This window comes from Tachyglossus aculeatus, chromosome 10 (assembly GCF_015852505.1).
Source record: "Tachyglossus aculeatus isolate mTacAcu1 chromosome 10, mTacAcu1.pri, whole genome shotgun sequence".
In the NCBI taxonomy this organism is placed as follows: domain Eukaryota; kingdom Metazoa; phylum Chordata; class Mammalia; order Monotremata; family Tachyglossidae; genus Tachyglossus; species Tachyglossus aculeatus.
Genome location: NC_052075.1, coordinates 55,326,041 through 55,353,823, shown reverse-complemented (window position 1 = coordinate 55,353,823; position 27,783 = coordinate 55,326,041). Strand labels below are relative to the sequence as shown.

The 27,783-nt window shown below is 48.7% G+C and overlaps 1 protein-coding gene across 1 annotated transcript in view; it reads right to left on the bottom strand.

Annotated features, from left to right (window-relative positions):
* Window positions 1-11,381: 11,381 nt before the first annotated feature.
* FAM186A (family with sequence similarity 186 member A) overlaps window positions 11,382-27,783 on the bottom strand; it is a 34,234-nt gene continuing 17,832 nt past the window's right edge. The window contains exons 5-8 of the mRNA XM_038752935.1: window positions 23,643-23,835; window positions 21,651-21,829; window positions 18,071-18,259; window positions 11,382-11,533 (exon numbers count right to left, since the gene is read on the bottom strand). Coding sequence (XP_038608863.1) covers window positions 11,494-11,533; window positions 18,071-18,259; window positions 21,651-21,829; window positions 23,643-23,835 — 601 coding nt within the window. The 3' untranslated portion in view covers window positions 11,382-11,493. The remainder of the gene's footprint in view (window positions 11,534-18,070; window positions 18,260-21,650; window positions 21,830-23,642; window positions 23,836-27,783) is intronic.

The following is a 27,783-nucleotide window of genomic DNA, read 5'->3' as shown; positions in this document are numbered from 1 at the left end:
TCCCAAGCGCTTAGTACAGTGCTCTGCATACAGTAAGCGCTCAATAAATGCGATTGAATGAATGAATGAATGACTGTGAGCCCCAAAGTGGGACAGGGATCGTGTCCATCCCAATTTGCTTGTATCTACCCCAGGGCTTAGTACAGTGCCTGGCGCGTAGTAAGCGCTTAGCGAATACCACAATTATTATAATTACAATATAACAATAAGCAGACACATTTCCTGCCCACAATGAGCTGACAGTCTAGAGGGGGAGACAGACATTAATAGAAATAAGTAAATTACAGCAGGTAGTCATGGTCATCATCATCATCAATCGTATTTATTGAGCGCTTACTGTGTGCAGAGCACTGTACTAAGCGCTTGGGAAGTCCAAGTTGGCAACATATAGAGACAGTCCCTACCCAACAGTGGGCTCACAGTCTAAAAGGGGGAGACAGCCACAGCCGTACTTCTCTGATCCGGGGCTCCAACCCACACCCTGAAAACCGGGATCCCGAAGCCGGATGGCGGGAGAGTTGGAATGACCGGGCCGCTGCCGGAGGGAATCGATCCCACTTGGAAAGGAGAGTGTTTACTTCAGTTTGGGAGTCATCGGGGTTCGTCAGCTCTGGGCTCCGGCCCCAGATCCACCCGGGGCGGGAGTTTGGCCTCGGAAAGGGGTTGGGAGCAAGAGAGGCTCCCGTCGGGAAGGGCGACCGGGCCCTGGATCAATCAATCAATCAATCGTATTTATTGAGCGCTTACTGTGTTCAGAGCACTGGACTAAGCGCTTGGGAAGTACAAATTGGCAACATATAGAGACAGTCCCTACCCAACAGTGGGCTCACAGTCTAAAAGGGGATGCGATTCTTCAGAAGCGGGATGCGGCTCGGAGCGATCAACAAGAGCGTGGGGTGTCCCCCTCCCGTCGGGACTGGCCGGGGCAAGCACTGCCTTTGGCCAGCATCCTCCTCCTCATAATAATAATAATAATGATGGCATTTATTAAGCGCTTACTATGTGCAAAACACTGTTCTAAGCGCTGGGGAGGTTACAAGGTGATCAGGTTGTCCCACGGGGGGCTCACCATCTTCATCCTCATTTTCCAGATGAAGGAACTGAGGCCCAGAGAAGTGAAGTGACTTGCCCAAAGTCACCCAGCTGACAATTGGCCGAGTCGGGATTCGAACCCATGACCTCTGACTCCAAAGCCTGGGCTCTTTCCACTGAGCCACGCTGCTTCTCTTCTCCTCACGTGCTTCTCCTCATGTGCCGGACCACGCAGCCTAGTGGCTAGAGCCCGGGCCTGGGAGTCGGAAGGTCATGGGTTCTAATCCCGGCTCTGCCGCTTGTCCGCTGTGTGACCGTGGGCAAGTCACTTCACTTCTCTGGGCCTCAGTGACCTCATCTGGAAAATGGGGATGAAGACTGTGAGCCCCACGTGGGACAGCCTGATCACCTTGTATCTAACGCAGCGATTAGAACAGTGCTTGGCACATAGTAAGCGCTTAACAAACACCAACATTATTATTATTATTATTATTCTCTGGGCCTCAGTGACCTCATCTGTAAAATGAGGATCGAGACTGTGAGCCCCTCGTGGGACAGGGACTGTGTCCAACCCGATTTGCTTGTATCCAGGTGCTTAGTACAGTGCTTGACACATAGTAAGCGCTTAACAGCGCTTAAAGCGCTGTTAAGATTGTGAGCCCCATGTGAGGCATGGACCAGCTCCAACCTGATTATCTTGTATCTACCCCAGCGCTTAGTACAGTGCCTGGCCCATAGTAAGCGCTTTAACAAATACCATTTCAGAAAATAAGTGATGGACGGGCTGGGCTTGAGAGAGGTGGCTTTTATAGACCCCCTTTTAGACTGTGAGCCCACTGTTGGGTAGGGACTGTATATGTTGCCAATTTGTACTTCCCAAGTGCTTAGTACAGTGCTCTGCACATAGTAAGCGCTCAATAAATACGATTGATGATGATGATGATGATGAATAATAAATATGGTATTTGTTAAGCGCTTACTATGGGCCAAGCACTGTTCTAAGCGCTGGGGTAAATACAAGGTAATCAGGTTGTCCCATGTGGGGCTCACAGACTCCATCCCCATTTTACAGATGAAGTAACAGAGGCGCAGAGACGTTAAGTGACTTGCCCAACGTCACACAGCCGACAAGCGGCAGAGCCAGGATTAGAACCCACCACCTCTGACTCCCGAGCCCGGGCTCTTATCACGAAGCCGTGCTGCTTCCCTGTGAAGGATGAGTCAGATTTCCAGGATACAGTGGAGGTTTTTGTCATTTCCCTTCTGGAAGAAGCTCAGAAAGATGGAGGAAAGTCCCGGGATTCCTGGGGAGGGGAAGGGTGACTCCAGATTTTTGTCTCCTGTTGGGCGGGGCGGTGGGAGAGGAGCCAGATACCTGGCTGAACCATTAGAGAAGCAGCGTGGTTCACTGGAAAGAGCCCAGGCTTTGGAGTCAGAGGTCATGGGTTCGAATCCTGACTCCACCACTTGTCAGCTGGGTGACTTTGGGCAAGTCACTTCACTTCTCTGTCTTGTTTTGTTCTCTGTCTCCCCCTTTTAGACTGTGAGCCCACTGTTGGGTAGGGACTGTCTCTAGATGTTGCCATCTTGTACTTCCCAAGCGCTTAGTACAGTGCTCTGCACACAGTAAGCGCTCAATAAATACGATTGATGATGATGATGAATCCCCATTTCCCAGATGAGGTGACTGAGGCACAGAGGAGCAAAGTGACTCACCCAAGGTCACCCAGCAGAGAAGCAGCGTGGCTCAGTGGAAAGAGCCCGGGCTTTGGAGTCGGAGATCATGGGTTCGAATCCCAGCTCCGCCAGTTGTCGGCTGTGTGACTTTGAGCACATCACTTCACTTCTCTGTGCCTCAGTTCCCTCATCTGTAAAATGGGGATGAAGACTGTGAGCCCCCCGTGAGACAATCTGATCACCTTGTAACCTCCCCAGCACTTAGAACAGTACTTTGCAGGACTCCCCCTCGTCCCCCCCTCCATCCCCCACATCTTACCTCATTCCCTTCCCCACATCACCTGTATATATGTTTGTACATATTTATTACCCTATTTATTTATTTATTTTACTTGTACCTATCTATTCTATTTATTTTATTTTGTTAGTATGTTTGGTTTTGTTCTCTGTCTCCCCCTTCTAGACTGTGAGCCCACTGTTGGGTAGGGACCGTCTCTATATGTTGGCAGCTTGTACTTCCCAAGCGCTTAGTACAGTGCTCTGCACACAGTAAGCGCTCAATAAATACGATTGATGATGATGATGAATCCCCATTTCCCAGATGAGGTGACTGAGGCACAGAGGAGCAAAGTGACTCACCCAAGGTCACCCAGCAGAGAAGCAGCGTGGCTCAGTGGAAAGAGCCCGGGCTTTGGAGTCGGAGATCATGGGTTCGAATCCCAGCTCCGCCAGTTGTCGGCTGTGTGACTTTGAGCACATCACTTCACTTCTCTGTGCCTCAGTTCCCTCATCTGTAAAATGGGGATGAAGACTGTGAGCCCCCCGTGAGACAATCTGATCACCTTGTAACCTCCCCAGCACTTAGAACAGTACTTTGCAGGACTCCCCTCGTCCCCCCCTCCATCCCCCACATCTTACCTCATTCCCTTCCCCACATCACCTGTATATATGTTTGTACATATTTATTACCCTATTTATTTATTTATTTTACTTGTACCTATCTATTCTATTTATTTTATTTTGTTAGTATGTTTGGTTTTGTTCTCTGTCTCCCCCTTCTAGACTGTGAGCCCACTGTTGGGTAGGGACCGTCTCTATATGTTGGCAGCTTGTACTTCCCAAGCGCTTAGTACAGTGCTCTGCACACAGTAAGCGCTCAATAAATACAATTGATTGATTGATTTGCACAAAGTAAGCGCTTAATAAATGCTATTATTATTATTATTATTTTATGTGGCGGATCTGTGATTAGAACCCAGGTCCTTCTGACTCCAAGGCACGTGCTCTCTCCACTAGGCCCTGCTGCTTCTTTAAGATGAAAGATGAACCCCCTCAAAGATGAGCCCTGACCTCCCAATCTCTACAACCAACACCCCCGACACATGGACACACAACAACCTTGTTTCAGTTGTGGGTCATATGCTCTTCTTTCCCCCCAGGGACCGGAGGAAAAAAAATGAAGATTTCCCCTTATCAGATGGACTGAGGGGGAGATTAATACCAGGCCGCTCAAGTTCCCATCTCTGCAGCCACGTCGCAAGTCTCAGTGTGGGACTCTCCTGGAGACCAGTTGGGCAGAAAATCGATAATAATCAGGCCCCACATGGGGCTCCGAGTCGAAGTAGGAAGGAGAACAAATAGTTGAGTCCTCATTTTGCAGAGGAGGGAACTGAGGCACAGAGAAGTGAAGTCACTTGCCCAAGGCACACAGCAGGCATGTGGCAGAGCCAGGATTTGAACCCAGGGGCTTTGACGCTCTTTCCCCTGGGCCACACTGCTTCCCTGGACAACTCGCCCAACCTTTCATTCATCAGCACTTAGAACAGTGCTTTGCACATAGTGAGCGCTTAACAAGTACCATCATCATTATTATTATTATTCGTTCAATCGTATTTATTGAGCGCTTACTGTGTGCAGAGCACTGTAATCAGCGTTTGGAACTACAATTTGGCAACAAATACAGACAATCCCTACCCAACAAGGGGCTCACAGTCTAGAAGGGGGGAGACAGACAGGAGGAGGTCCCACAGGGCCGAGGAGCCCCCACCCCCGGACCCCACTGCTCTGGGGCACCGGGTGCCACTTGCAGGCCCGGGCCCACAAACCAGGGCTCCGGGGCTGGGGGAGCCACAGGCCTGGGGGGTGGGCAAAGGGGGGCAGAGGGGAGGGGGGAAGGGGAAGGGGGGAGGGAAGAGGTGGGAGGAGAGGGAGAAGAGGGAGCAGAAGAGGGATGGGGAGGGGGGAGAGAGAAGGAGAGGAAGGGGGAGAGAGGGAGGGGGAGGGAGCAGAAGAGGGATGGAGTGAGAGAGGGAGGGGGAGCAGAAGAGGGATGGGGAGGGGAGGGGGGGAGGGAGGAAAAGGGAGGGAGAGGAAGAGGGAGCAGAAGAGGGATGGGGGAGAGAGAAGGAGAGGAAGGGGGAGAGAGGGAGGGGGGTGAGAGGGAGGGGGGGAGAGAGAAGGAGAGGAAGGGGGACAGAGGGATGGGGTGAGAGAGGGAGGGGGAGCAGAAGAGGGATGGGGAGGGGAGAGAGGGAGGGGGAGGGAGGAAAAGGGAGGGAGAGGAAGAGGGAGCAGAAGAGGGATGGGGAGGGGGAGAGAGAAGGAGAGGAAGGGGGAGACAGGGAGGGGGTGAGAGGGAGGGGGAGAGAGAAGGAGAGGAAGGGGGAGAGAGGGAGGGGGAGCAGAAGAGGGATGGGGAGGGGAGAGAGGGAGGAGGAGGAGGGAGGAGAAGAAGGGAGGGAGAGGGAGGGCCTGAGAGGCTGAGGTGGGGGAGAGAGGGGAAGGAAGGGGGAGAGAGGGAGGAGGAGGGAGAAGAGGGATAGGGAAAGGGGGAGAGAGGAAGGGGGAGAGGGATGGGGACAGAGGAAAAGAGAGGGAGAGGTAGGAGAAGAGGAAGAGGGAAGGGAGAGGGAGAAGAGGGGAGGAAGAGGAAGAGGGAGCAGAAGAGGGATGGGGGAGGGATTAGAAGAGGGATGGGGAGGGGGGGAGAGAGAAGGAGAGGAAGGGGGAGACAGGGAGGGGGGTGAGAGGGGGGAGGGGGAGCTAGGAGAAAAAGGGAGGGAGAGGGAGGGCCTGAGAGGCTGAGGTGGGGAGAGAGGGAGGGGAGAGAGGGGAAGGAAGGGGGAGAGAGGGAGGGGGAGGAGGAGGGAGAAGAGGAAGAGAGGGGAGGAGGGAGAAGAGGAAGAGAGGGAAGGGGGAGAGAGGAAGGGGGAGAGGGATGGGGACAGAGGGAAAGAGAGGGAGAGGTAGGAGAAGAGGAAGAGGGAAGGGAGAGGGAGGAGAGAGGGGAGGAGAGGAAGTGGGAGCAGAAGAGGGATGGGGGAGGGATTAGAAGAGGGATGGGGACGGGGGAGAGAGAAGGAGAGGAAGGGGGAGACGGGGAGGGGGGTGAGAGAGGGAGGGGAAGGGAGGAGCAGAAGGGAGGGAGAGGGAGGGCCTGAGAGGCTGAGGTGGGGGAGAGAGGGAGCGGAGAGAGGGGAAGGAAGGGGGACAGAGGGAGGGGGAGGAGGAGGGAGAAGAGGAAGAGAGAAGGAGAGGGAAGGGGGGAGAGAGGAAGGGGGAGAGGGATGGGGACAGAGGGAAAGAGAGGGAGAGGTAGGGGAAGAGGAAGAGGGAAGGGAGAGGGAGGAGGAAAGAGGGGAGGGATGGGGAGAGGGAAAGAGAGGGAGGAGAAGAGAGAAAGGGAGGAAGGGGAAAGAGCGGGGAAGAGAGAAAGGGAGGAAGGGGGAAGAGGAGAGAGAGAGAGGGAAGGAGGGGAGTAGGGAGGAAAAGAGGGAGATCCTCTATTCATCTAGACTGTCAACTCATTGTGGGCACGGAACTTGTCTGTTTATTGCTATAGTGTACTCTCCCAAGTGCTTACTACAGTGCTTTGCAAACAGTAAGCGCTCAATAAATACGACTGAATGAAGGAGCGAATGAATGAATGGAGAGTCCCAGGGCGGGTCAGGAGAGGGGGTAGTCCCTGTCGGTGCCTGGGGGGTGGGCCTGGAGGTTTCTGTCAGCATGGGGGGCTGGCAGGGGGAGAAAGGGGCAACCCTGATGTTCCTGTCAGCGTTGGAAGAATGGGGACCCCAGATTCATTCACTCATTCATTCATTCAATCGTATTTATTGAGCGCTTACTGTGTGCAGAGCACTGTACTAAGCGCTTGGGAAGTACAAGTTGGCAACATATGTCATTTCCTCTCAGAGCAAAGATTCTGGGCCCGGGTGGGCTTCCAGCCTGCTCACAGCCTCCGCCCACACTAATGTCCCACTTGAAAAGAGGGGGTGGGGCGGCCAAGGAAGGGTTAAGGGTGGAGGGGAAGCCCCTTGAGGGCAGGGATGAGTCTATGCACTCCCCCAAGGATTTAGCACGGTGCTTTGTACACAATAGAGTAATACATAATATTGAGAGAAGCAGCATGGCTCAGTGGAAAGAGCACGGGCTTTGGAGTCAGAGGTCATGGGTTCAAATCCCGGCTCCGCCACTTGTCAGCTGGGTGACTTTGGGCAAGTCACTTCACTTCCCTGGGCCTCAGTTCCATCATCTGTAAAATGGGGAGTAAGACTGTGAGCCCCCTGTGGCACAACCCTACCACTTTGTAACCTTCCCCAGCGCTTAGAACAGTGTTTTTTTGCCAACTTGTACTTCCCAAGCGCTTAGTACAGTGCTCTGCACACAGTGAGCGCTCAATAAATACGATTGATTGATTGATTGATTGGCTGGTTGTTGAGGGCAAACAAAGCCCCTGCATGGCAGGGATCTGCCCCCTTCCCCTCTTTAGGCCTGCTTTGGAGAAGCAGTATGGCCTAGGAGTCATGAGGTCATGAGTTCTAATCCCGGCTCCGCCATTCATTCATTCAATCACATTTCTTGAGCACTTACTGCGTGCAGAGCCCTGTACTAAGCGCTTGGAAAGTACAATTTGGCAACAGAGAGAGACAATCCCTACCTAACAACGGGCTCACAGCACTTGTCTGCTGTGTGACCACGGGCAGGTCACTTCACTTCTCTGGGCCTCAGTTCCCTTATCTGTCAAATCATCATCACCAATCGTATTTATTGAGCGCTTACTATGTGCAGAGCACTGTACTAAGCGCTTGGGAAGTTCAAATTGGCAACATTGTCAAATGAGGATTAAGATCATGAGCCCCCCGTGAGTCGTGGGCTGTGTCCAACCTGATTAGCTTGTATCTACCCCAGCGCTTAGTACAGGGCCTGGCACCTAGTAAGCGCTTAATATGAGGTCGCTGGGGGCAGGGAATGTGTCTGTTCATTCAGTCGTATTTACTGAGCGCTTACTGTGTGCAGAGCACTGTACTAAGTGCTTGGAAAGTACAATTCGGCAACAGATAGAAACAATCCCTACCCAACAACGGGCTCACAGTCTAGAAGGGGGAGACCACCATGTCCCAGACTGAGCGATTGATTGATTGATTATTATCCATAGTAATAAGAGCTCAATAATTTATTTTATTGTCCGTCGCCCCCTTCTAGACTGTGAGCCCGTTGTTGGGGAGGGACCGTCTCTATCTGTTGCCGATTTGTCCTTCCCAAGCGCTTAGTACAGTGCTCTGCACACAGTAAGCGCTCAATAAATGCGATTGAATGAATTAATGAATGAGCCCCCTCCTTCCTCTCCCCCTCCTCCCCCTCTCCATCCCTTCCCACCTTACTTCCTTCCCTTCCCCACAGCACCTGTATATATGTATATATGTTTGTATGTATTTATTACCCTATTTAGTTATTTATTTTACTTGTACATATTTATTCTACTTATTTTATTTTGTTAATATGTTTTGTTTTGTTGTCCGTCTCCCCCTTCTAGACTGTGAGCCCACTGTTGGGTAGGGACTGTCTCTGTATGTTGCCAACTTGGACTTCCCAAGCGCTTAGTCCAGTGCTCTGCACACAGTAAGCGCTCAATAAATACGATTGAATGAATGAATGAATGTATTGCACTCTCCCAAGTACTTAGTCCAGTGCTCTGCACACAGTAAGCGCTCAATAAATACGATTGAATGAATGAATGAATGTATTGCACTCTCCCAAGTACTTAGTCCAGTGCTCTGCACACAGTAAGCGCTCAATAAATACCATTGAATGAATGAATGGATGTATTGCACTCTCCCAAGTACTTAGTCCAGTGCTCTGCACACAGTAAGCGCTCAATAAATACGATTGAATGAATGAATGAATGTATTGCACTCTCCCAAGTACTTAGTCCAGTGCTCTGCACACAGTAAGAGCTCAATAAATTCAATTGAATGAATGAATGAATGTATTGCACTCTCCCAAGTACTTAGTCCAGTGCTCTGCGCACAGTAAGCGCTCAATAAATACGATTGAATGAATGAATGAATGTATTGCACTCTCCCAAGTACTTAGTCCAGTGCTCTGCACACAGTAAGCGCTCAATAAATATGACTGACTGAATGAATGAATGTATTGCACCCTCCCAAGTACTTAGTCCAGTGCTCTGCGCACAGTAAGCGCTCAATAAATACGATTGGATGAATGAATGTATTGCACTCTCCCAAGTACTTAGTCCAGTGCTCTGCACGCAGTAAGCGCTCAATAAATACGATTGAATGAATGAATGAATGTATTGCACTCTCCCAAGTACTTAGTATAGTGCTCTGCACACAGTAAGCGCTCAATAAATACGATTGAATGAATGAATGAATGTATTGCACTCTCCCAAGTACTTAGTCCAGTGCTCTGCTCACAGTAAGCGCTCAATAAATACGATTGAGTGAATGAATGAATGTATTGCACTCTCCCAAGTACTTAGTCCAGTGCTCTGCACACAGTAAGCGCTCAATAAATACCATTGAATGAATGAATGGATGTATTGCACTCTCCCAAGTACTTAGTCCAGTGCTCTGCACACAGTAGGCGCTCAATAAATACGATTGAATGAATGAATGAATGTATTGCACTCTCCCAAGTACTTAGTCCAGTGCTCTGCACACAGTAAGCGCTCAATAAATACGATTGAATGAATGAATGAATTGCATTCTCCCAAGTACTTAGTCCAGTGCTCTGCGCACAGTAAGCGCTCAATAAATACGATTGAATGAATGAATGAATGTATTGCACTCTCCCAAGTACTTAGTCCAGTGCTCTGCACACAGTAAGCGCTCAATAAATATGACTGACTGAATGAATGAATGTATTGCACCCTCCCAAGTACTTAGTCCAGTGCTCTGCGCACAGTAAGCGCTCAATAAATACGATTGGATGAATGAATGTATTGCACTCTCCCAAGTACTTAGTCCAGTGCTCTGCACGCAGTAAGCGCTCAATAAATACGATTGAATGAATGAATGAATGTATTGCACTCTCCCAAGTACTTAGTATAGTGCTCTGCACACAGTAAGCGCTCAATAAATACGATTGAATGAATGAATGAATGTATTGCACTCTCCCAAGTACTTAGTCCAGTGCTCTGCTCACAGTAAGCGCTCAATAAATACGATTGAGTGAATGAATGAATGTATTGCACTCTCCCAAGTACTTAGTCCAGTGCTCTGCACACAGTAAGCGCTCAATAAATACCATTGAATGAATGAATGGATGTATTGCACTCTCCCAAGTACTTAGTCCAGTGCTCTGCACACAGTAGGCGCTCAATAAATACGATTGAATGAATGAATGAATGTATTGCACTCTCCCAAGTACTTAGTCCAGTGCTCTGCACACAGTAAGCGCTCAATAAATACGATTGAATGAATGAATGAATTGCATTCTCCCAAGTACTTAGTCCAGTGCTCTGCGCACAGTAAGCGCTCAATAAATACGATTGAATGAATGAATGAATGTATTGCACTCTCCCAAGTACTTAGTCCAGTGCTCTGCACACAGTAAGCGCTCAATAAATACGATTGAATGAATGAATGAATGCATTGCACTCTCCCAAGTACTTAGTCCAGTGCTCTGCACACAGTAAGCGCTCAATAAATACGATTGAATAAATGAATGAATGTATTGCACTCTCCCAAGTACTTAGTATAGTGCTCTGCACACAGTAAGCGCTCAATAAATACCACTGAATGAATGAATACCATGGAAAAAAGTGAATAAATCTGTTGTTTAGAGAGCAGGTCTGGGCTCTGTTTAACCCAGAACAGAAGGAGGAGGAGGAGCCCACTGTTGGGTAGGGACTGTCTCTATATGTTGCCAATTTGTACTTCCCAAGCGCTTAGTACAGTGCTCTGCACATAGTAAGCACTCAATAAATACGATTGATGATGATGAGTGGGGCAGACGCATCCTGTTGGGCCCTTCCTCGCCCTCGTAGACACCCCCAGCCCTCTCCATCAGACCCCACAGAGGCCAGCGGAGAGACTCGTGGTAGGGACCGTCTCTATATGTTGCCAACTTGTCCTTCCCCAGCGCTTAGTACAGTGCTCTGCACACGGTAAGCGCTCCAAAAATACGCTTGAATGAATGAATCACCATCATCATCATCAATCGTATTTATTGAGCGCTTACTGTGTGCAGAGCACTGTCCTAATCAATCAGTCAATCAATCAATCGTATTTATTGAGCGCTTACTACGTGCAGAGCACTGGACTAAGCGCTTGGGAAGGACAAATTGGCAACATATAGAGACAGTCCCTACCCAACGGTGGGCTCAGGCGTCAAATACCATCGGAATGACCGGAGATGTGAGGCCGGAATTATTCACAGTGCTTGGCGCGTAGTAAGCGCTCAACAAATACCACCATCATCATCATCGTCGTTCATTTGATTGAGAACAGGCCTGGGTCTGAGACGCCCACCCAGGGGCCGAGTTTATTTCTTCTTCGCTCTCGGCTGCGGGAGATTCTTAAACCTGGATGAGACGGGAAGGAAACAGACGGCGTCGGGAAGGGTACGGGGCTGGGAGTCGGAAGACCTGGGTTCTAAGGCCCTGCTGAGAGCTCACCTCCTCCAGGAGGCCTTCCCAGACTGAGCCCCTTCCTTCCTCTCCCCCTCGTCCCCCTCTCCATCCCCCCCATCTTACCTCCTTCCCTTCCCCACAGCACCTGTATATATGTTTGTACATATTTATTACTCTATTTATTTATTTTACCTGTACATATCTATCCTATTTATTTTATTTTGTTAGTATGTTTGGTTTTGTTCTCTGTCTCCCCCTTTTAGACTGTGAGCCCGCTGTTGGGTAGGGACTGTCTCTATATGTTGCCAATTTGGACTTCCCAAGCGCTTAGTACAGTGCTCTGCACATAGTCAGCGCTCAATAAATACGATTGATGATGATGACGATGACTCCGCCACTTACCCGCTGTGTGACCCTAGGCAAGTCGCTTCACTTCCCTGGTCCTCGGTTTCCTCATCTACAAAATGGGGATTCAATTCCCGCGCTCGCAGCTACTGGGAAGCGGCGTGGCTCAGTGGAAAGAGCCCGGGCTTGGGAGTCGGAGGGCATGGGTTCGAATCCCGGCTCCGCCACATGTCTGCTGTGTGACCTTGGGCAAGTCACTTCACTTCTCTGAGCCTCAGTTACCTCGTCTGTAAAATGGGGATTAAGACGGTGAGCCCCACATGGGACAACCTGATCACCTTGTATCCCCCCTGGCGCTTAGAACAGTGCTTTGCACATAGTAAGCACTTAACAAATGCCATCATTATATTATTATTATTATTAATTAAGACCGTGAGCGCCTTGTGGGACCTGATCATCTTGTGAAAAGCAGCATGGCCTAGTAGAAAGCCTGGATTTGATTACCTTGTGTCTACCCCAGCGCTTAGAACAGAGCCTGGCTCATAATAAGTGCTTAACAAATACCACAATTATTGTGATGATCATTATTATTAACTAGACTGGTGGCCTCGTGGCTGAGTAGAAGGAGCACGGGCTTGGGAGTCAAAAGACATGGGTTCTAATCCTGGCTCCGCCAATCAATCCATCAATCAATCGTATTTATTGAGCGCTTACTGTGTGCAGAGCACTGTACTAAGCGCTTGGGAAGTACAAGCTGGCAACACATAGAGACAGTCCCTACCCAACAGTGGGCTCACAGTCTAGAACACTTGTCTGCTGTGTAACCTTGGGCAAGCCACTGAACTTCTCTGCACCTCAGTTACCTCATCTGTAAAATGGGGATTGAGAATGTGAGCCCCATGTGGGACAGCCCTGATTACCCTGAATCTACCCCGGTGCTTAGAACAGTGCTTGGCACATAGTAAGCGTTTAACAAATATCAACAAAGCATGGCTCAATGGAAAGAGCCCGGGCTTTGGAGTCAGAGGTCATGGGTTCGAATCCCGACTCCGCCACATGTCTGCTGTGTGACCTTGGGCAAGTCACTTAACTGCTCTGAGCCTCAGTTACCTCATCTGTAAAATGGGGATTAAGACTGTGAACCCCACATGGGACAACCTGATCACTTGGTATCCCCCCCAGCGCTTAGAACAGTGCTTTGCACATAGTAAGCGCTTAACAAATGCCAACATTGTTATTGTTGTTATTGTTGTTTAACAAATGGAGAGGCAGCATAGCTCAGTGGAAAGAGTCCGGGCTTTGGAGTCAGAGGTCATGGGTTCTTATCCCAGCTCCACCACTTATCAGCTGTGTGACTTTGGGCAAGTCACTTCACTTCTCTGGGCCTCAGTGACCTCATCTGTAAAATGGGGATGAAGACTGTGAGCCCCCCGTGGGACAACCTGATCACCTTGTTAACCTCCCCAGCGCTTAGAACAGTGCTTTGCACGTAGTAAGCGCTTAATAAACGCTGTCAATCAATCAATCAATCATATTTACTGAGCGCTTACTGTATGCAGAGCACTGTACTAAGCGCTTGGGAAGTACAAGTTGGCAACATAATGTCATTATCATTATTACTATTACCATAATTATTATTATTATTTAGGGTTATGGTTCCCAAGGCAGGATGCAAAGCAAAATCAATCAGTCGTATTTATTGAGCGCTTACTGTGTGAAAAGCACTGTACTAAGCGCTTGGGAAGTACAAGTTGGCAACATATAGAGACGGTCCCTACCCAACAGTGGGCTCACAGTCTAGAAGAGCAGAGAGTTCAGGAGAAGAGGTCTGGACGTGTCTGCTAATGGAGCGGAGAGGGGAGAAGCTCCTGTGTCTCCCTCCCCCTTCCGAGAAGCAGGAATGGCAGGGCCATTTGCCAGGGATCGGAACCCGGGATCCAATCAGGGATTTTCCTAATCCAGAGTCTGGATTCATCATCTGTGTGCTCTGCACACAGTAAGCGCTCAATAAATACAATTGATGATGATCATCTGGGGACCTGTCTCCTGGTGATTACCGACAGAAACAGACCTCCAGACAGAAAAATGACAATAATTACGATGGTATTTTTTAAGTGTTTACTGTGTGCCAAACACTGTTCTAAGCGCTGGGGTAGATACAAGGTAATAATAATAATAATAATGATAGCATTTATTAAGCGCTTACTATGTGCAAAGCACTGTTCTAAGTGATTGGGGTAGATACAAGGTAATAATAATAATAATAATGATAGCATTTATTAAGCGCTTACTATGTGCAAAGCACTGTTCTAAGTGACTGGGGTAGATACAAGGTAATAATAATAATAATAATGATAGCATGTATTAAGCGCTTACTGTGTGCAAAGCACTGTTCTAAGCACTGGGGTAGATACAAGGTAATAATAATAATAATAATGATAGCATTTATTAAGCGCTTACTATGTGCAAAGCACTGTTCTAAGTGACTGGGGTAGATACAAGGTAATAATAATAATAATAATGATAGCATTTATTAAGCGCTTACTATGTGCAAAGCACTGTTCTAAGCGCTGGGGTAGATACAAGGTAATGATAATAATAATAATTATAGCATTTATTAAGCGCTTACTATGTGCAAAGCCCTGTTCTAAGCGCTGGGGAGGTTACAAGGTGATCAGGTTGCCCCACGGGCGGCTCACAGTCTTAATCCCCATTTTCCAGGTGGGGTAACTGAGGCCCAGAGAAGTGAAGTGACTTGCCCAAAGTCACCCAGCTGACAACTGGCAGAGCGGGGATTTGAACCCATGACCTCTGACTTCAAAGCCCGGGCTCTTTCCACTGAGCCACGCTGCTTCTCTAATCAGGTGTCCCACGTGGGGCTCACAGTCTTGGTCCCCCTTTTACAGATGAGGACACTGAGGCACAGACAAGTTAAGTGACTTGCCCAAAGGCACACAGCTGACAAGTGGGAGAGGCGGAATTAGAACCCACAACCTCTGACTCCCAAGCCCGGGCTCCTTCCACTAAAATTGACAAGACTTAAACCAAGCCGGAGAAGCAGTGTGGCCTAGTCGCTAGAGCCCGGGCCTGGGAGCCGAAAGGACCGGGGTTCTAATCCCGGCTCTGCCACATGTCTGCAGTGTGACCTTGGGGAAGTCACTTCACTTCTCTGGGCCTCAGTTCCCTCATCTGAAAAATGGGGATTAAGACTGTGAGCCCCATCAGGGATAGGGATGGTGTCCAACCCGATTACCTTGCATCTACCCCAGCGCTCAGTACAGTGCCTGGGCACCTGGTTCTGCCACTTGTCAGCTGTGTGACTTTGGGCAAGTCACTTAACTTCTCTGTGCCTCAGTTCCCTCATCTGGAAAATGGGGAATAAGACCGTGAGCCCCTCGTGGGACAACCTGATCACCTTGTATCCCCCCCAGGGCTTAGAACAGTGCTTCGCACAGAGTAAGCGCTTAACAAATGCCATCATTATTTATTTTATTTTGTTAATATGTTTTGTTTTGTCGTCTGTCTCCCCCTTCTAGACTGTGAGCCCGCTGTTGGGTAGGGACCGGCTCTATATGTTGCCAACTTGGACTTCCCAAGCGCTTAGTACACTGCTCTGCACACAGTAAGCGCTCAATAAATACGATTGAATGAATGAATGAATTAGTGCTTAACAAATAATATTTTTTAAAAAAAGGAAAAGGAAAGGTGACAGCGGGCGCCCTCTGCTGGATGGATAGAGGTGACGCAGCCTCCAAAAGGAGGCTTGTACTCATTCATTCAATCGTATTTATTAATGATAATAATAATAATAATAATAATAATAATAATGGCATTTATTAAGCGCTTACTATGTGCAAAGCACTGTTCTAAGCGCTGGGGAGGTTACAAGGTGATCAGGTTGTACCATGGGGGGCTCACAGTCTTAATCCCCATTTTACAGATGAGGTAACTGAGGCCCAGAGAATAATAATAATGAGGGCATTTGCTAAGCGCTTACTACGTGCAAAGCACTGTTCTAAGCGCTGGGGAGGTTACAAGGTGATCAGGTTGTCCCATGGGGGGCTCACAGTCTTAATCCCCATTTTGCAGATGAGGGAACTGAGGCCCAGAGAAGTGAAGTGACTTGCCCAAAGTCACCCAGCTGACGATTGGAGGAGTCGGAATTTGAACCCATGACTTCTGACTCCAAAGCCCGGGCTCTTTCCATTGAGCCCCGCTGATAATTACGGTATTTGTTAAGCGCTTACTACGTGCCAAGCACTCTTCTAAGCGCTGGGGTGGATACAAGGTAATCAGGTCGTCCCACGTGGGGCTCACGGTCTTCATCCCCATTTTACAGATAAGGTAACTGAGGCACAGAGAAGTGAAGTGACTCGCCCAAGGTCACACAGCAGGCAGGTGGTGGACCCTCTGACTCGCGAGCCCATTCTCTTGCCACGAGGCCATGCTGCTTCTCGTATTTATTGCGTACTCACTGTGTGCAGAGCACTCTACTGCTGCTAATAATAATTGTGGTGTTTGTTAAGTGCCTACTGTGTGCCAGGCACTGTACTAAGCGCTGGGGTGGGTACAAGCAAATCGGGTTAGATACAGTCCCTCTCCCACCTGGGGCTCACAGTCTTCATTCATTCATTCATCCAATCGTATTTATTGAGTGGATACAAGCAAATCGGGTTAGATACAATCCCTCTCCCGCCTGGGGCTCACAGTCTTCATTCATTCATTCATTCATTCATTCATTCAATCGTATTTACTGAGCGCTTACTATGTGCAGAGCACTGTACTAAGCGCTTGGGAAGTCCAAGTTGGCAACATCTAGAGACGGTCCCTACCCAACAGCGGGCTCACAGTCTAGAAGGGGGAGACAGACGACCAAACAAAACATATTAACAAAATAAAAGAAATAGAATAGTAAATATGTACAAGTAAATAAATAGAGTAATAAATCTGTACGAACATATATACAGGGGCTGTGGGGAGGGGAGGGAGGTAGGGCAGGGGGAGATGGGGGGGGGAGGGGGAGGGGGCTCAGTCTGGGAAGGCCTCCTGGAGGAGGTGAGCTCTCAGTAGGGCTTTGAAGGACATATTAAAGCGCTTACTATGTGCCAAGCATTGTTCTAAGTGCTGGGGTAGAAACAAGGTAATCAGGTTGTCCCACATGGGGCTCACAGTCTTCATCCCCATTTTACCGATGAGGGAACTGAGGCCCAGAGAAGTGAAGTGACTTTTCATTCATTCATTCAATCGTATTTATTGAGCACTTACTGTGTGCAGAGCACTGTACTAAGCGCTTGGGAAATACAAGTTGGCAACATGTAGAGACGGTCCCTACCCAACAGCGGGCTCACAGTCTAGAAGGGGGAGACAGACGACAAAAGAAAACATTTTAACAAAACAAAATGAATAGAATAGATATGTACAAGTAAAATAAATAGAGTAATAAATCTGTACAAACATATATACAGGTGCTGTGGGGAGGGGAAGGAGGTAGGGCAGGGGGAGAAGGGAGAGAGGAAGGAGGGCACTCAGTCTGGGAAGGGCTCCTGGAGGAGGTGAGCTCTCAGTAGGGCTTTGAAGGACATATTAAAGCGCTTACTATGTGCCAAGCACTGTTCTAAGCGCTGGGGTAGATACAAGGTAATCAGGTTGTCCCACGTGGGGCTCACAGTCTTCATCCCATTTTCCAGATGAGGGAACTGAGGCCCAGAGAAGTGAAGTGACTTGCCCAAAGTCACCCAGCTGACAGGTGGCGGAGCCGGGATTTGAACCCCTGACCTCCGACTCCAAAGCCCGGGCTCTTTCCCCTGAGCCACGCTGCTTCTCATTTTACAGATGAGAGAGCTGAGGCCCAGAGAAGTGAAGTTAGTCTGTTTGGTTTTGTTCTCTGTCTCCCCCTTCTCGACTGTGAGCCCGCTGTTGGGTAGGGACCGTCTCTAGATGTTGCCAGCTTGTACTTCCCAAGCGCTTAGTCCAGTGCTCTGCACACAGTAAGCGCTCAATAAATACGATTGATTGATTGATGGATTGAAGTGACTCGGCCGAGGTCACACACAGCGGACAAGCGGCGGTGCCGGGATTGGAGCCCTGGTCCTCGTGGCTCCGAGGCCCAGGCTGTGCCCGCTCGGAAGCGCGGCTTCCTCTTACCGCTCCCGGATGGACGCCATGGATTTCCGGAGCGTGGCGTGCACGTCCAGCTCCAGCAGCTTCGGGATGGCGGGGTAGCCGCCCAGCTGGGACCAGTCTGAGGCCTCCAGGATCTCCTCCGCTCTCAGGTGCCTGCTCGTGGTCAGCCCCTGCTGCAAGAGCGACTCCATCCCGGTCTCCCTGGGAACACTGGGACAAAAGAGGGAAGCAGATGGAAAGCCGGGAAGCCAACCGTCCTCCCGACCGGTGGGACCTGAGCTCAGTCCACTCCCAGGGGGACCAAGCCTGCCCCCGTCCTTTCCGCTCCAGATGGATCCCCCCATCGTCTCCCGTCCTCTCCTCTCAATAATAATAATAATGATGGTATTTGTTAAGCGCTTACTATGTGCCAAGCACTGTTCTAAGCGCTGGGGAGATACAAGGTGATCAGGTTGTCCCCCGGGGGGCTCACAGTCTTCATCCCCATTTGACAGATGAGGGAACTGAGAAATAATAATGATAATAATGATGGGATTTGTTAAGCGCTTACTATGTGCCAAGCACTGTTCTAAGCGCTGGGGAGATACAAAGTGATCAGGTTGTCCGGCTCGCAGTCTTCATCCCCATTTTACAGATGAGGGAACTGAGAAATAATAATGATAATAATGATGGTATTTGTTAAGCGCCTACTATGTGCCAAGCACTGTTCTTAAGCACTGGGGAGATGCAAGGTGATCAGGTTGTCCCACAGGGGACTCACAGTCTTAATCCCCATTTTACAGATGAGGGAACTGAGAAATAATAATGATAATAATGGTGGTATTTGTTAAGCGCTTACTATGTGCAAAGCACTGTTCTAAGCGCTGGGGAAATACAAGGTGATCAGGTTGTCCCACGAGGGGCTCACAGTCTTCATCCCCATTTTACAGATGAGGGAACTGAGAAATAATAATGATAATAATGATGGGATTTGTTAAGCGCTTACTATGTGCCAAGCACTGTTCTAAGCACTGGGGAGATACAAGGTGATCAGGTTGTCCCACGGGGGGCTCACAGTCTTAATCCCCATTTTACAGATGAGGGAACTGAGAAATAATAATGATAATAATGATGGTATTTGTTAAGCGCTTACTATGTGCAAATCACTGCTCTAAGCGCTGGGGAGATACAAGGTGATCAGGTTGTTCCATGTGGGGCTCACAGTCTTCATCCCCATTTTACAGATGAGGGAACTGAGAAATAATAATGATAATAATGATGGTATTTGTTAAGCGCTTACTATGTGCCAAGCACTGTTCTTAAGCACTGGGGAGATGCAAGGTGATCAGGTTGTCCCCCGGGGGCCTCACAGTCTTCATCCCCATTTTACAGATGAGGGAACTGAGAAATAATAATGATAATAAGGATGGTATTTGTTAAGCGCTTACTATGTGCCAAGCACTGTTCTAAGCGCTGGAGAGATACAAGGTGATCAGGTTGTCCCACGGGGGGCTCACAGTCTTCATCCCCATTTTACAGATGAGGGAACTGAGAAATAATAATGATAATAATGACGGTATTTGTTAAGCGCTTACTATGTGCAAAGCACTGTTCTAAGCGCTGGGGAAATACAAGGTGATCAGGTTGTCCCACGGGGGGCTCACAGTCTTCATTCCCATTTTACAGATGAGGTCACTGAGGCTCAGAGAAGTGAAGTGACTTGCCCAAAGTCACACAGCAGACATGTGGCAGAGTCGGTATTCGAACCCACGACCTCTGACTCCAAAGCCCGGGCTCTTTCCACTGAGCCACGCTGCTTGCCCAAAGTCACACAACTGACAAGTGGCAGAACAGGGATTTGAACCCATGACCTCTGACTCCAAAGCCCGGGCTTTTTCCACTGAGCCAGGCTGCTTCTCTATTTATGATCATTCCCCCTTCTAGACTGTGAGCCCACTGTTGGGTAGGGACTGTCTCTATATGTTGCCAACTTGGACTTCCCAAGCGCTTAGTACAGTGCTCTGCACACAGTAAATGCTCAATAAATACGATTGATTGATTGATTGATTATGGGATTTATTAAGCATTCCATTATGAGCCAAGCACTTGCTGAGAGTCATGATCAATTAATCAATCAGTGGTATTTCTTGAGTTCTTACTATGTGAAGAGCACTGTACTGGGGGTACAATAGAGTAAGCAGAGAGGTTCCCTGGCCACAACAGGCTTATTCATTCATTCATTCATTCATTCATTCACTCAATCGTATTTATTGAGCGCTTACTGTGTGCAGAGCACTGGACTAAGCGCTTGGGAAGTCCAGGGTGGCAACATATAGAGATGGTCCCCTACCCAACATCATCATCATCAATCATATTTATTGAGCGCTTACTATGTGCAGAGCACTGTACTAAGCGCTTGGGAAGTCCAAGTTGGCAACATATAGGGACGGTCCCTACCCAACAGTGGGCTCACAGTCCAAAAGGGGGAAGGACTCTGTCCCACCCGGACGCCCCTCTCCCCTCCACTCAGGACTTGACCTCCTTAGGAGGATCAATCAATCAATCAATCAATCGCATTTATTGAGCGCTTACTGTGTGCAGAGCACTGGACTAAGCGCTTGGGAAGTACAAGAAGCAGCCTGAGAAGCAGCGTGGCTCAGTGGAAAGAGCCCGGGCTTCGGAGTCCGAGGTCATGGGTTCAAATCCCAGCTCCGCCACTTGTCAGCTGGGTGACTTTGGGCAACTTGTCCTTCCCAAGCGCTTAGTACGGTGCTCTGCACACAGTAAGCGCTCAATAAATACGATTGATGAGGATGATGAAGTCACTTCACTTCTCTGTGCCTCAGTTCCCTCATCTGTAAAATGGGGATGAAGACTGTGAGCCCCACGGGGGACAACCTGTTCACCTTGTAATCTCCCCAGCGCTGAGAACAGTGATTTGCACATCATCATCAATTGCATTTATTGAGCGCTTACTATGTGCAGAGCACTATACTAAGCGCTTGGGAAGTACAAATTGGCAACATATAGAGACAGTCCCTACCCAACAGTGGGCTCACAGTCTAAAAGGGGGAGACAGAGAACAAAACCAAACATACTAACAAAATAAAATAAATAGAATAGATAGGTACAAATAAAATAAATAAATAGAGTAATAAAATATGTACAAACATATATACATATATACAGGTGCTGTGGGGAAGGGAAGGAGGTAAGATGGGGGGGATGGAGAGCGCTTAATAAATCATCATCATCATCATCATCAATCGTATTTATTGAGCGCTTACTGTGTGCAGAGCACTGTACTAGGCGCTTGGGAAGGACAAATTGGCAACATATAGAGACAGTCCCTACCCAACAGTGGGCTCACAGTCTAAAAGGGGGAGACGGCGGATGGCAGATTTTCAAGTCGGCTCCCACAGAGTGGGGGGAAAACAGGGGTGGCAGCTGCCTGGCCGTTGCGGTCCTTTCTGGGAATTGCGGGAGAGGTCCAGTTTCCTTTGGACCCAAATCCCGACCGGCTCGGGGCGCGGTGATTCCCGGCCGGAATCACCCCCGCCTCCCGGCACGTGAGCGGCCTGGGGTGACGACCCCCATCCCGAAGCCCCTTTAGCCCAACTACCTGAATCTGGGCAGGTGGTCGGACTCCTTCCTTCCCGCTTTCGGTCCCGCCGGAGACGGCCGGGAAGCGGGAGCTGTGACCCTGTGGCTCGGGGAAGGCCGGGCCCTGGGCTGTTTCTTTTCTGGACGACCCACCAAGGGCATCGGGCTGTGGAGGTTCAGGTCGTATTCTCGGCGGAGCTAAAAGCACAAGTAGAGAGAGGGTCTGGTTAATAATGACGGCATTTATGAAGCGCTTACTCTGTGCCAAGCACTGTTCTCAGCGCTGGGGAGGTTACAAGGTGATCAGGTTGTCCCACGGGGGGCTTACAGTCTTCATCCTCATTTTACAGATGAGGTAACAGGCCTAAAGAATAATGATGGTATCTGTTAAGCACTTACTCTGTGCAAAGCACTGTTCTAAGCGCTGGGGAGGTTACAAGGTGATCAGGTTGTCCCATGGGGGGCTTACAGTCTTCATCCTCATTTTACAGATGAGGGAACTGAGGCCTAAAGAATAATAATAATAATGATGGTATTTGTTAAGTGCTTACTATGTGCAAAGCCTGGGCTTTGGAGCCAGAGGTCATGGGTTCAAATCCCGGCTCCGCCAATTGTCAGCTGTGTGTCTTTGGGCAGGTCACTTCACTTCTCTGGGCCTCAGTTACCTCATCTGTAAAATGGGGATTAAGACTGTGAGCCCCCCATGGGACAACCTGATCACCTTGTAACCTCCCCAGTGCTTAGAACAGTGCTTTGCACATAGTAAGCACTTAATAAATGCCATTATTATTATTATTATTATTATTATTATTGATGCGTTACTATGTGCCAAGCACTGTACTAAACACTGGGGTAGATACAAGGTAATCAGGTTGGACACAGTCCCTGACTCACATGGGGCTCAAAGCAGCATGGCTCAGTGGAAAGAGCCTGGGCTTTGGAGTCAGAGGTCATGGGTTCAAATCCCGGCTCCGCCCCTTGTCAGCTGTGTGACCTTGGGCAAGTCACTTCACTTCTCTGGGCCTCAGTTCCCTCATCTGTAAAATAGGGATGAAGACTGTGAGGGTCCTAATCCCGGCTCTGCCACTTGTCAGCTGGGTGACTTTGGGCAAGTCACTTAACGTCTCTGTGCCTCAGTGACCTCATCTGCAAAATGGGGATGAAGACTGTGAGCCCCACATGGGGCAACCTGATCACCTTGTATTCCCCCCCAGCTCTTAGAACAGTGCTTTGCACATAGTAAGTGCTTAACAAATGCCATTATTATTATTATTAATCCCCATTTTACAGATGAGCTGAGGCCCAGAGAAGTGAAGTGACTTGTCCAAGGTCACATAGAAGACACAGGGCAGGGCCGGGATTAGAATCCAGGTCCTTCTGATTCCCAAGACGGCGCTCTATCCACTTTTAGACTGTGATCCCACTGTTGGGTAGGGCCCGTCTTTATATGTTGCCAACTCGTACTTCCCAAGCGCTTAGTCCAGTGCTCTGCACACAGTAAGCGCTCAACACATGTTGCCAACTTGTTCTTCCCAAGCGCTTAGTCCAGGGCTCTGCACACAGTAAGCGCTCAATAAATACGATTGATGATGATGATGATGATAAATCCGATTGACTGCTTGATTGACTGACCCTCTAGACTGTAAGCTCACTGTGGTACTGTTTATTGTTGTATGGTGCTCTTCCAAGCGCTCAGTACAGTGCACTGCGCACAGGAAGTGCTCAATAAATACGATTGAATGAATGAATGAGTGAGGGACCCCCTTCCGGGGCTCCAGCTTCTCCATTTTCACGCCCCACTCCCTGCCCAGCCAAATGTAGCTCACAGGGGAGACAAAAGTTTTGTTTTGTCGTCCGTCTCCCCCTTTTAGACCGCTGTTGGGTAGGGACCGTCTCCATATGTTGCCAAGCGCTTAGTCCAGTGCTCTGCACCCAGTAAGCGCTCAATAAATACGACTGAATGCATGAAAGAAAGAAAGTGGGGGGGTGGAGGAGGAGCAGGTGTCCTCACCTGGTGGAACAAAGATACCATCTTGCGTAGATATTGGCTTCTCGCTTGCTCCAAAGTCTTCTGCTTACTGGTCCAAGCCTGCAACACCTTTTTCTGGTAGGAATCCAGTCTCTCCAAGAACACGTAGAGGGTCCGAGCCTCCGGTCCTCTCCCGGAATCCTTCAGGATCTGTATCCGGCAGCCGAGGTTTTGCCTGCGGAGAGGAAAAAAAAGCGATTTATGGCGGTCTTCGTTAAGCCCTGACTAGGTGCCAGGCACTGCTCTAAGCGCCGGGGGGAAATCCAAGACCATCGGGTTTAGACACGGTCCCTGTCCCCGTCCCGAAGCAGCGTGGCTCAGTGGAAAGAGCTGACAAGTTCATTAATTAGAGAATTAGAGACGCTAATTAGAGAAAATACGGTTGGTTGATTGATTGAGAAGCGGACGAGTTCATTAATTAGAGAATTAGAGAAGCTAATTAGAGAAAATACGGTTGATTGATTGATTGAGAAGCAGCATGGCTCAGTGGAATGGGCCCGGGCTTTGGAGTCAGAGGCCGTGGGTTCAAATCCCTGCTCCGCCGGTTGTCAGCGGTGTGACCTCGGGCAAGTCACTTCACTTCTCCGGGCCTCAGTTCCCTCATCTGTAAAATGGGGATTAAAATTGTGAGCCCCTCGTGGAACAACCTGATCACCTTGTAACTTCCCCAGCGCTTAGAACAGTGCTTTGCACATAGTAAGCGCTTAACAAATACCAACATTATTATTATTATTATTCTCTGGGCCTCAGTTACCTCATCTGGAAAATGGGGATGAAGACTGTGAGCCCCCCGTGGGACAAGCTGATCTCCTTGTAACCTCCCCAGTGCTTAGAACAGTGCTTTGCACATCATAGTAAGCGCTTAATAAAAGCCATTATTATTATTATTATTCATTCATTCATTCAATCATACTTAGTGGGCGCTTGCTGTGTACGGAGCACTGTGCTAAATGCTTAGGAGATATATAAGTTCTGATCAATTACATTGAATCAGGGTGATCCAGAATCAGCAGCATGGCTCAGTGGCAAGAGCCCGGGCTTGGGAGTCCGAGGTCGTGGGTTCTAATCCCGGCCCCGCCACTTGTCAGCTGTGTGACTTTGGACAAGTCACTTCACTTCTCTGGGCCTCAGTTACCTCATCTGGAAAATGGGGATTGAGACTGTGAGCCCACTGTTGGGTAGGGACCGTCTCTACCCGTCTCTACTCTGAGAAGCAGCGTGGCTCAGTGGGAAAGAGCACAGGCTTTGGAGTCAGAGGTCATGGGTTCAAATCCTGGCTCCGCCAGTTAGCTGTGTGACTTTGGGCAAGTCACTTAACTTCTCTGGGCCTCAGGTCCCTCATCTGTAAAATGGGGATGAAGACTGTGAGCACCCCCCGTGGGACAACCTGATCATCCTGTAACCTCTCCAGCGCTTAGAACAGTGCTCTGCACATAGTAAGCGCGTAATAAACGCCATTATTATTATTATTATGTCTCTATATGTTGCCAACTTGTACTTACCAAGCTCTTAGTACAGTGCTCTGCACACAGTAAGTGCTCAATAAATATGATTGAATGAATGAATGAATGAGACTATGAGCCCCATGAGGGACAACCTGATTACCTTGTATCTACCCTCAGCACCTAGAACAGTGCTTGGCACATAGTAAGCGCTTAACATACCATTATTATTATTATTATTATTTTATCATCCCAGAATCCTTTTGGTCTCACCACATCCTTATAGAGTTTGTTCATTTATTCGCTCGCTTGTTTGCTCATTCATTCATTCACTCATTCATTCATTTGCTCACTCGTTCATTCACTCATTCATTCATTTAATGGCATTTATTGAGCATTTACTGTGTGCAGAGGAGAACCCTACTGAGCACTTGGGAGAGTATCACAGCAGAGGTGGCAGAAACATTCCCTAACCGCAAGGAGCTTACAGTCTTACAGAGGGGGAGAGAGCTATGAAAATAAGTTCCAGAGAGGGGAAATGGGAGAGCAATAAGGATATGGATGAAATCGCTGTGCACAGAGGGTTGGGTGATTAGCAAGTGCTTAAGGGGTAATAATAATAATAATAATGATATTTGTTAAGCGCTTACTATGTGCTGAGCACCGTTCTAAGCGCTGGGGGAGTTACAAGGTAATCAGGTCGTCCCACGTGGGGCTCACGGTCTTAATCCCCATTTTGCAGATGAGGGAACTGAGGCGCAGAGAAGTGAAGTGACTTGCCCCAAGTCACCCGGCTGGGTACAGATTCAAGTGCATAGGCAACAGAGAAGGGAGAGGGAGTAGGGGAAATGAGGGCTTAGACAGGGAGAAGACAGGGTTGTCATTCCTATATCAGATCTGATTATCTTAGAGAATCAATCAATCGTATTTATTGAGCGCTTACTGTGTGCAGAGCACTGTACTAAGCGCTTGGGAAGTCCAAGTTGGCAACATATAGAGACAGTCCCTACCCAACAGTGGGCTCACAGTCTAAAAGGGGGAGACTGAGAACAAGACCAAACATACTAACAAAATAAAATAAATAGAAGCCGCGTGGCTCAGCGGAAAAGAGCCCGGGCTTTGGAGTCAGAGGTCATGGGTTCAAATCCCGGCTCCCCCAGTTATCAGCTGTGTGACTTTGGGCAAGTCACTTCGCTTCTCTGTGCCTCAGTTACCTCGTCTGTAAAATGGGGATTGACTGTGAGCCCCCCGTGGGACAACCTGATCACCTCGTAATAATAATAATAATAATAATGGCATTTGTTAAGTGCTTACTATGTGCAAAGCACTGTTCTAAGCGCTGGGGAAGTCACAAGGTGATCAGGTTGTCCCACATGGGGCTCACAGTCTTAATCCCCATTTTTCAGATGAGGGAACTGAGGCACAGAAAAGTGAAGCGACTTGCCCAAAGTCACACAGCTGACAACTGGTGGAGGTGGGATTTGAACCCATGACCTCTGACTCCAAAGCCTGGGCTCTTTCCACTGAGCCACGCTGCTTCTCTAACCTCCCCAGTGCTTAGAACAGTGCTTTGTACATAGTAAGCACTTAATAAATGCCATCATTATGATCTTGTGTCTACGCCAGTGCTTAGTACAGTCCTTGGCACATACTAATGATGATACTTATTATTATGGTATCCGTTAAGTGCTTTCTATCTAGAAGCAGCATGGCTCAATGGAAAGAGCCCGGGCTTTGGAGTCAGAGGTCATGGGTTCAAATCCCGGCTCCGCCACTTGTCAGCTGTGTGACTTTGGGCAAGTCACTTCACTTCTCTGGGCCTCAGTTCCCTCATCTGTAAAATGGGGATGAAGACTGTGAGCCCCCCGTGGGACAATCTGATCACCTTGTACCTCCCCCAGTGCTTAGAACAGTGCTTTGCACATCGTAAGCGCTTAATAAATGCCATCATCATCATCATCATCATTCTATGTATTGAGCACTGTTCTAAGCACTGGGGTAGATGTATGCTATTCAGATCGGGCTCTTTAATTCTATTTATTTATATTAATGCCTGGTTAATTGTTTTGATTTGTATATATCTATACTTCTATTTATATATATTGATGCCCGTTTACTTCTAAGTACAGTGCTTTGGACACAGTAAGCGCTCAATAAATATGACTGATTGAATGAATGTCTGTCTCCCCGCTTCTAGACTGTAAGCCTGGTGTGGACAGGGATTGTCTCTATTGCTGAATTGTACTTTCCAATCACTTAGTACAGTGCTCTGCACACAATGAGTGCTCAATAAATACGACTGAATGAATGAATAATGAAATGGCTGGACTTCCCCAAGCTCTCAGTAATAATAATAATAATGACGGCATTTGTTAAGCGCTTACTATGTGCAGAGCACCGTTCTAAGCGCTGGGGGGGATACCAGGTGATCAGGTTGCCCCACGTGGGGCTCACAGTCTTCATCCCCATTTTACAGATGAGGGAACTGAGGCTCAGAGAAGTGACTTGTCTAAAGTCAAACAGCTGACAAGTGGCAGAGCCGCGATTCGAACCCACGACCTCTGACTCCAAAGCCGGGGCTCTTTCCACTGAGCCATGCTGCTTCTCTCAGTACAGAGGGAAGTACCTATCTATTCTATTTATTTTATTTTGTTAGTATGTTTGCTTTTGTTCTCTGTCTC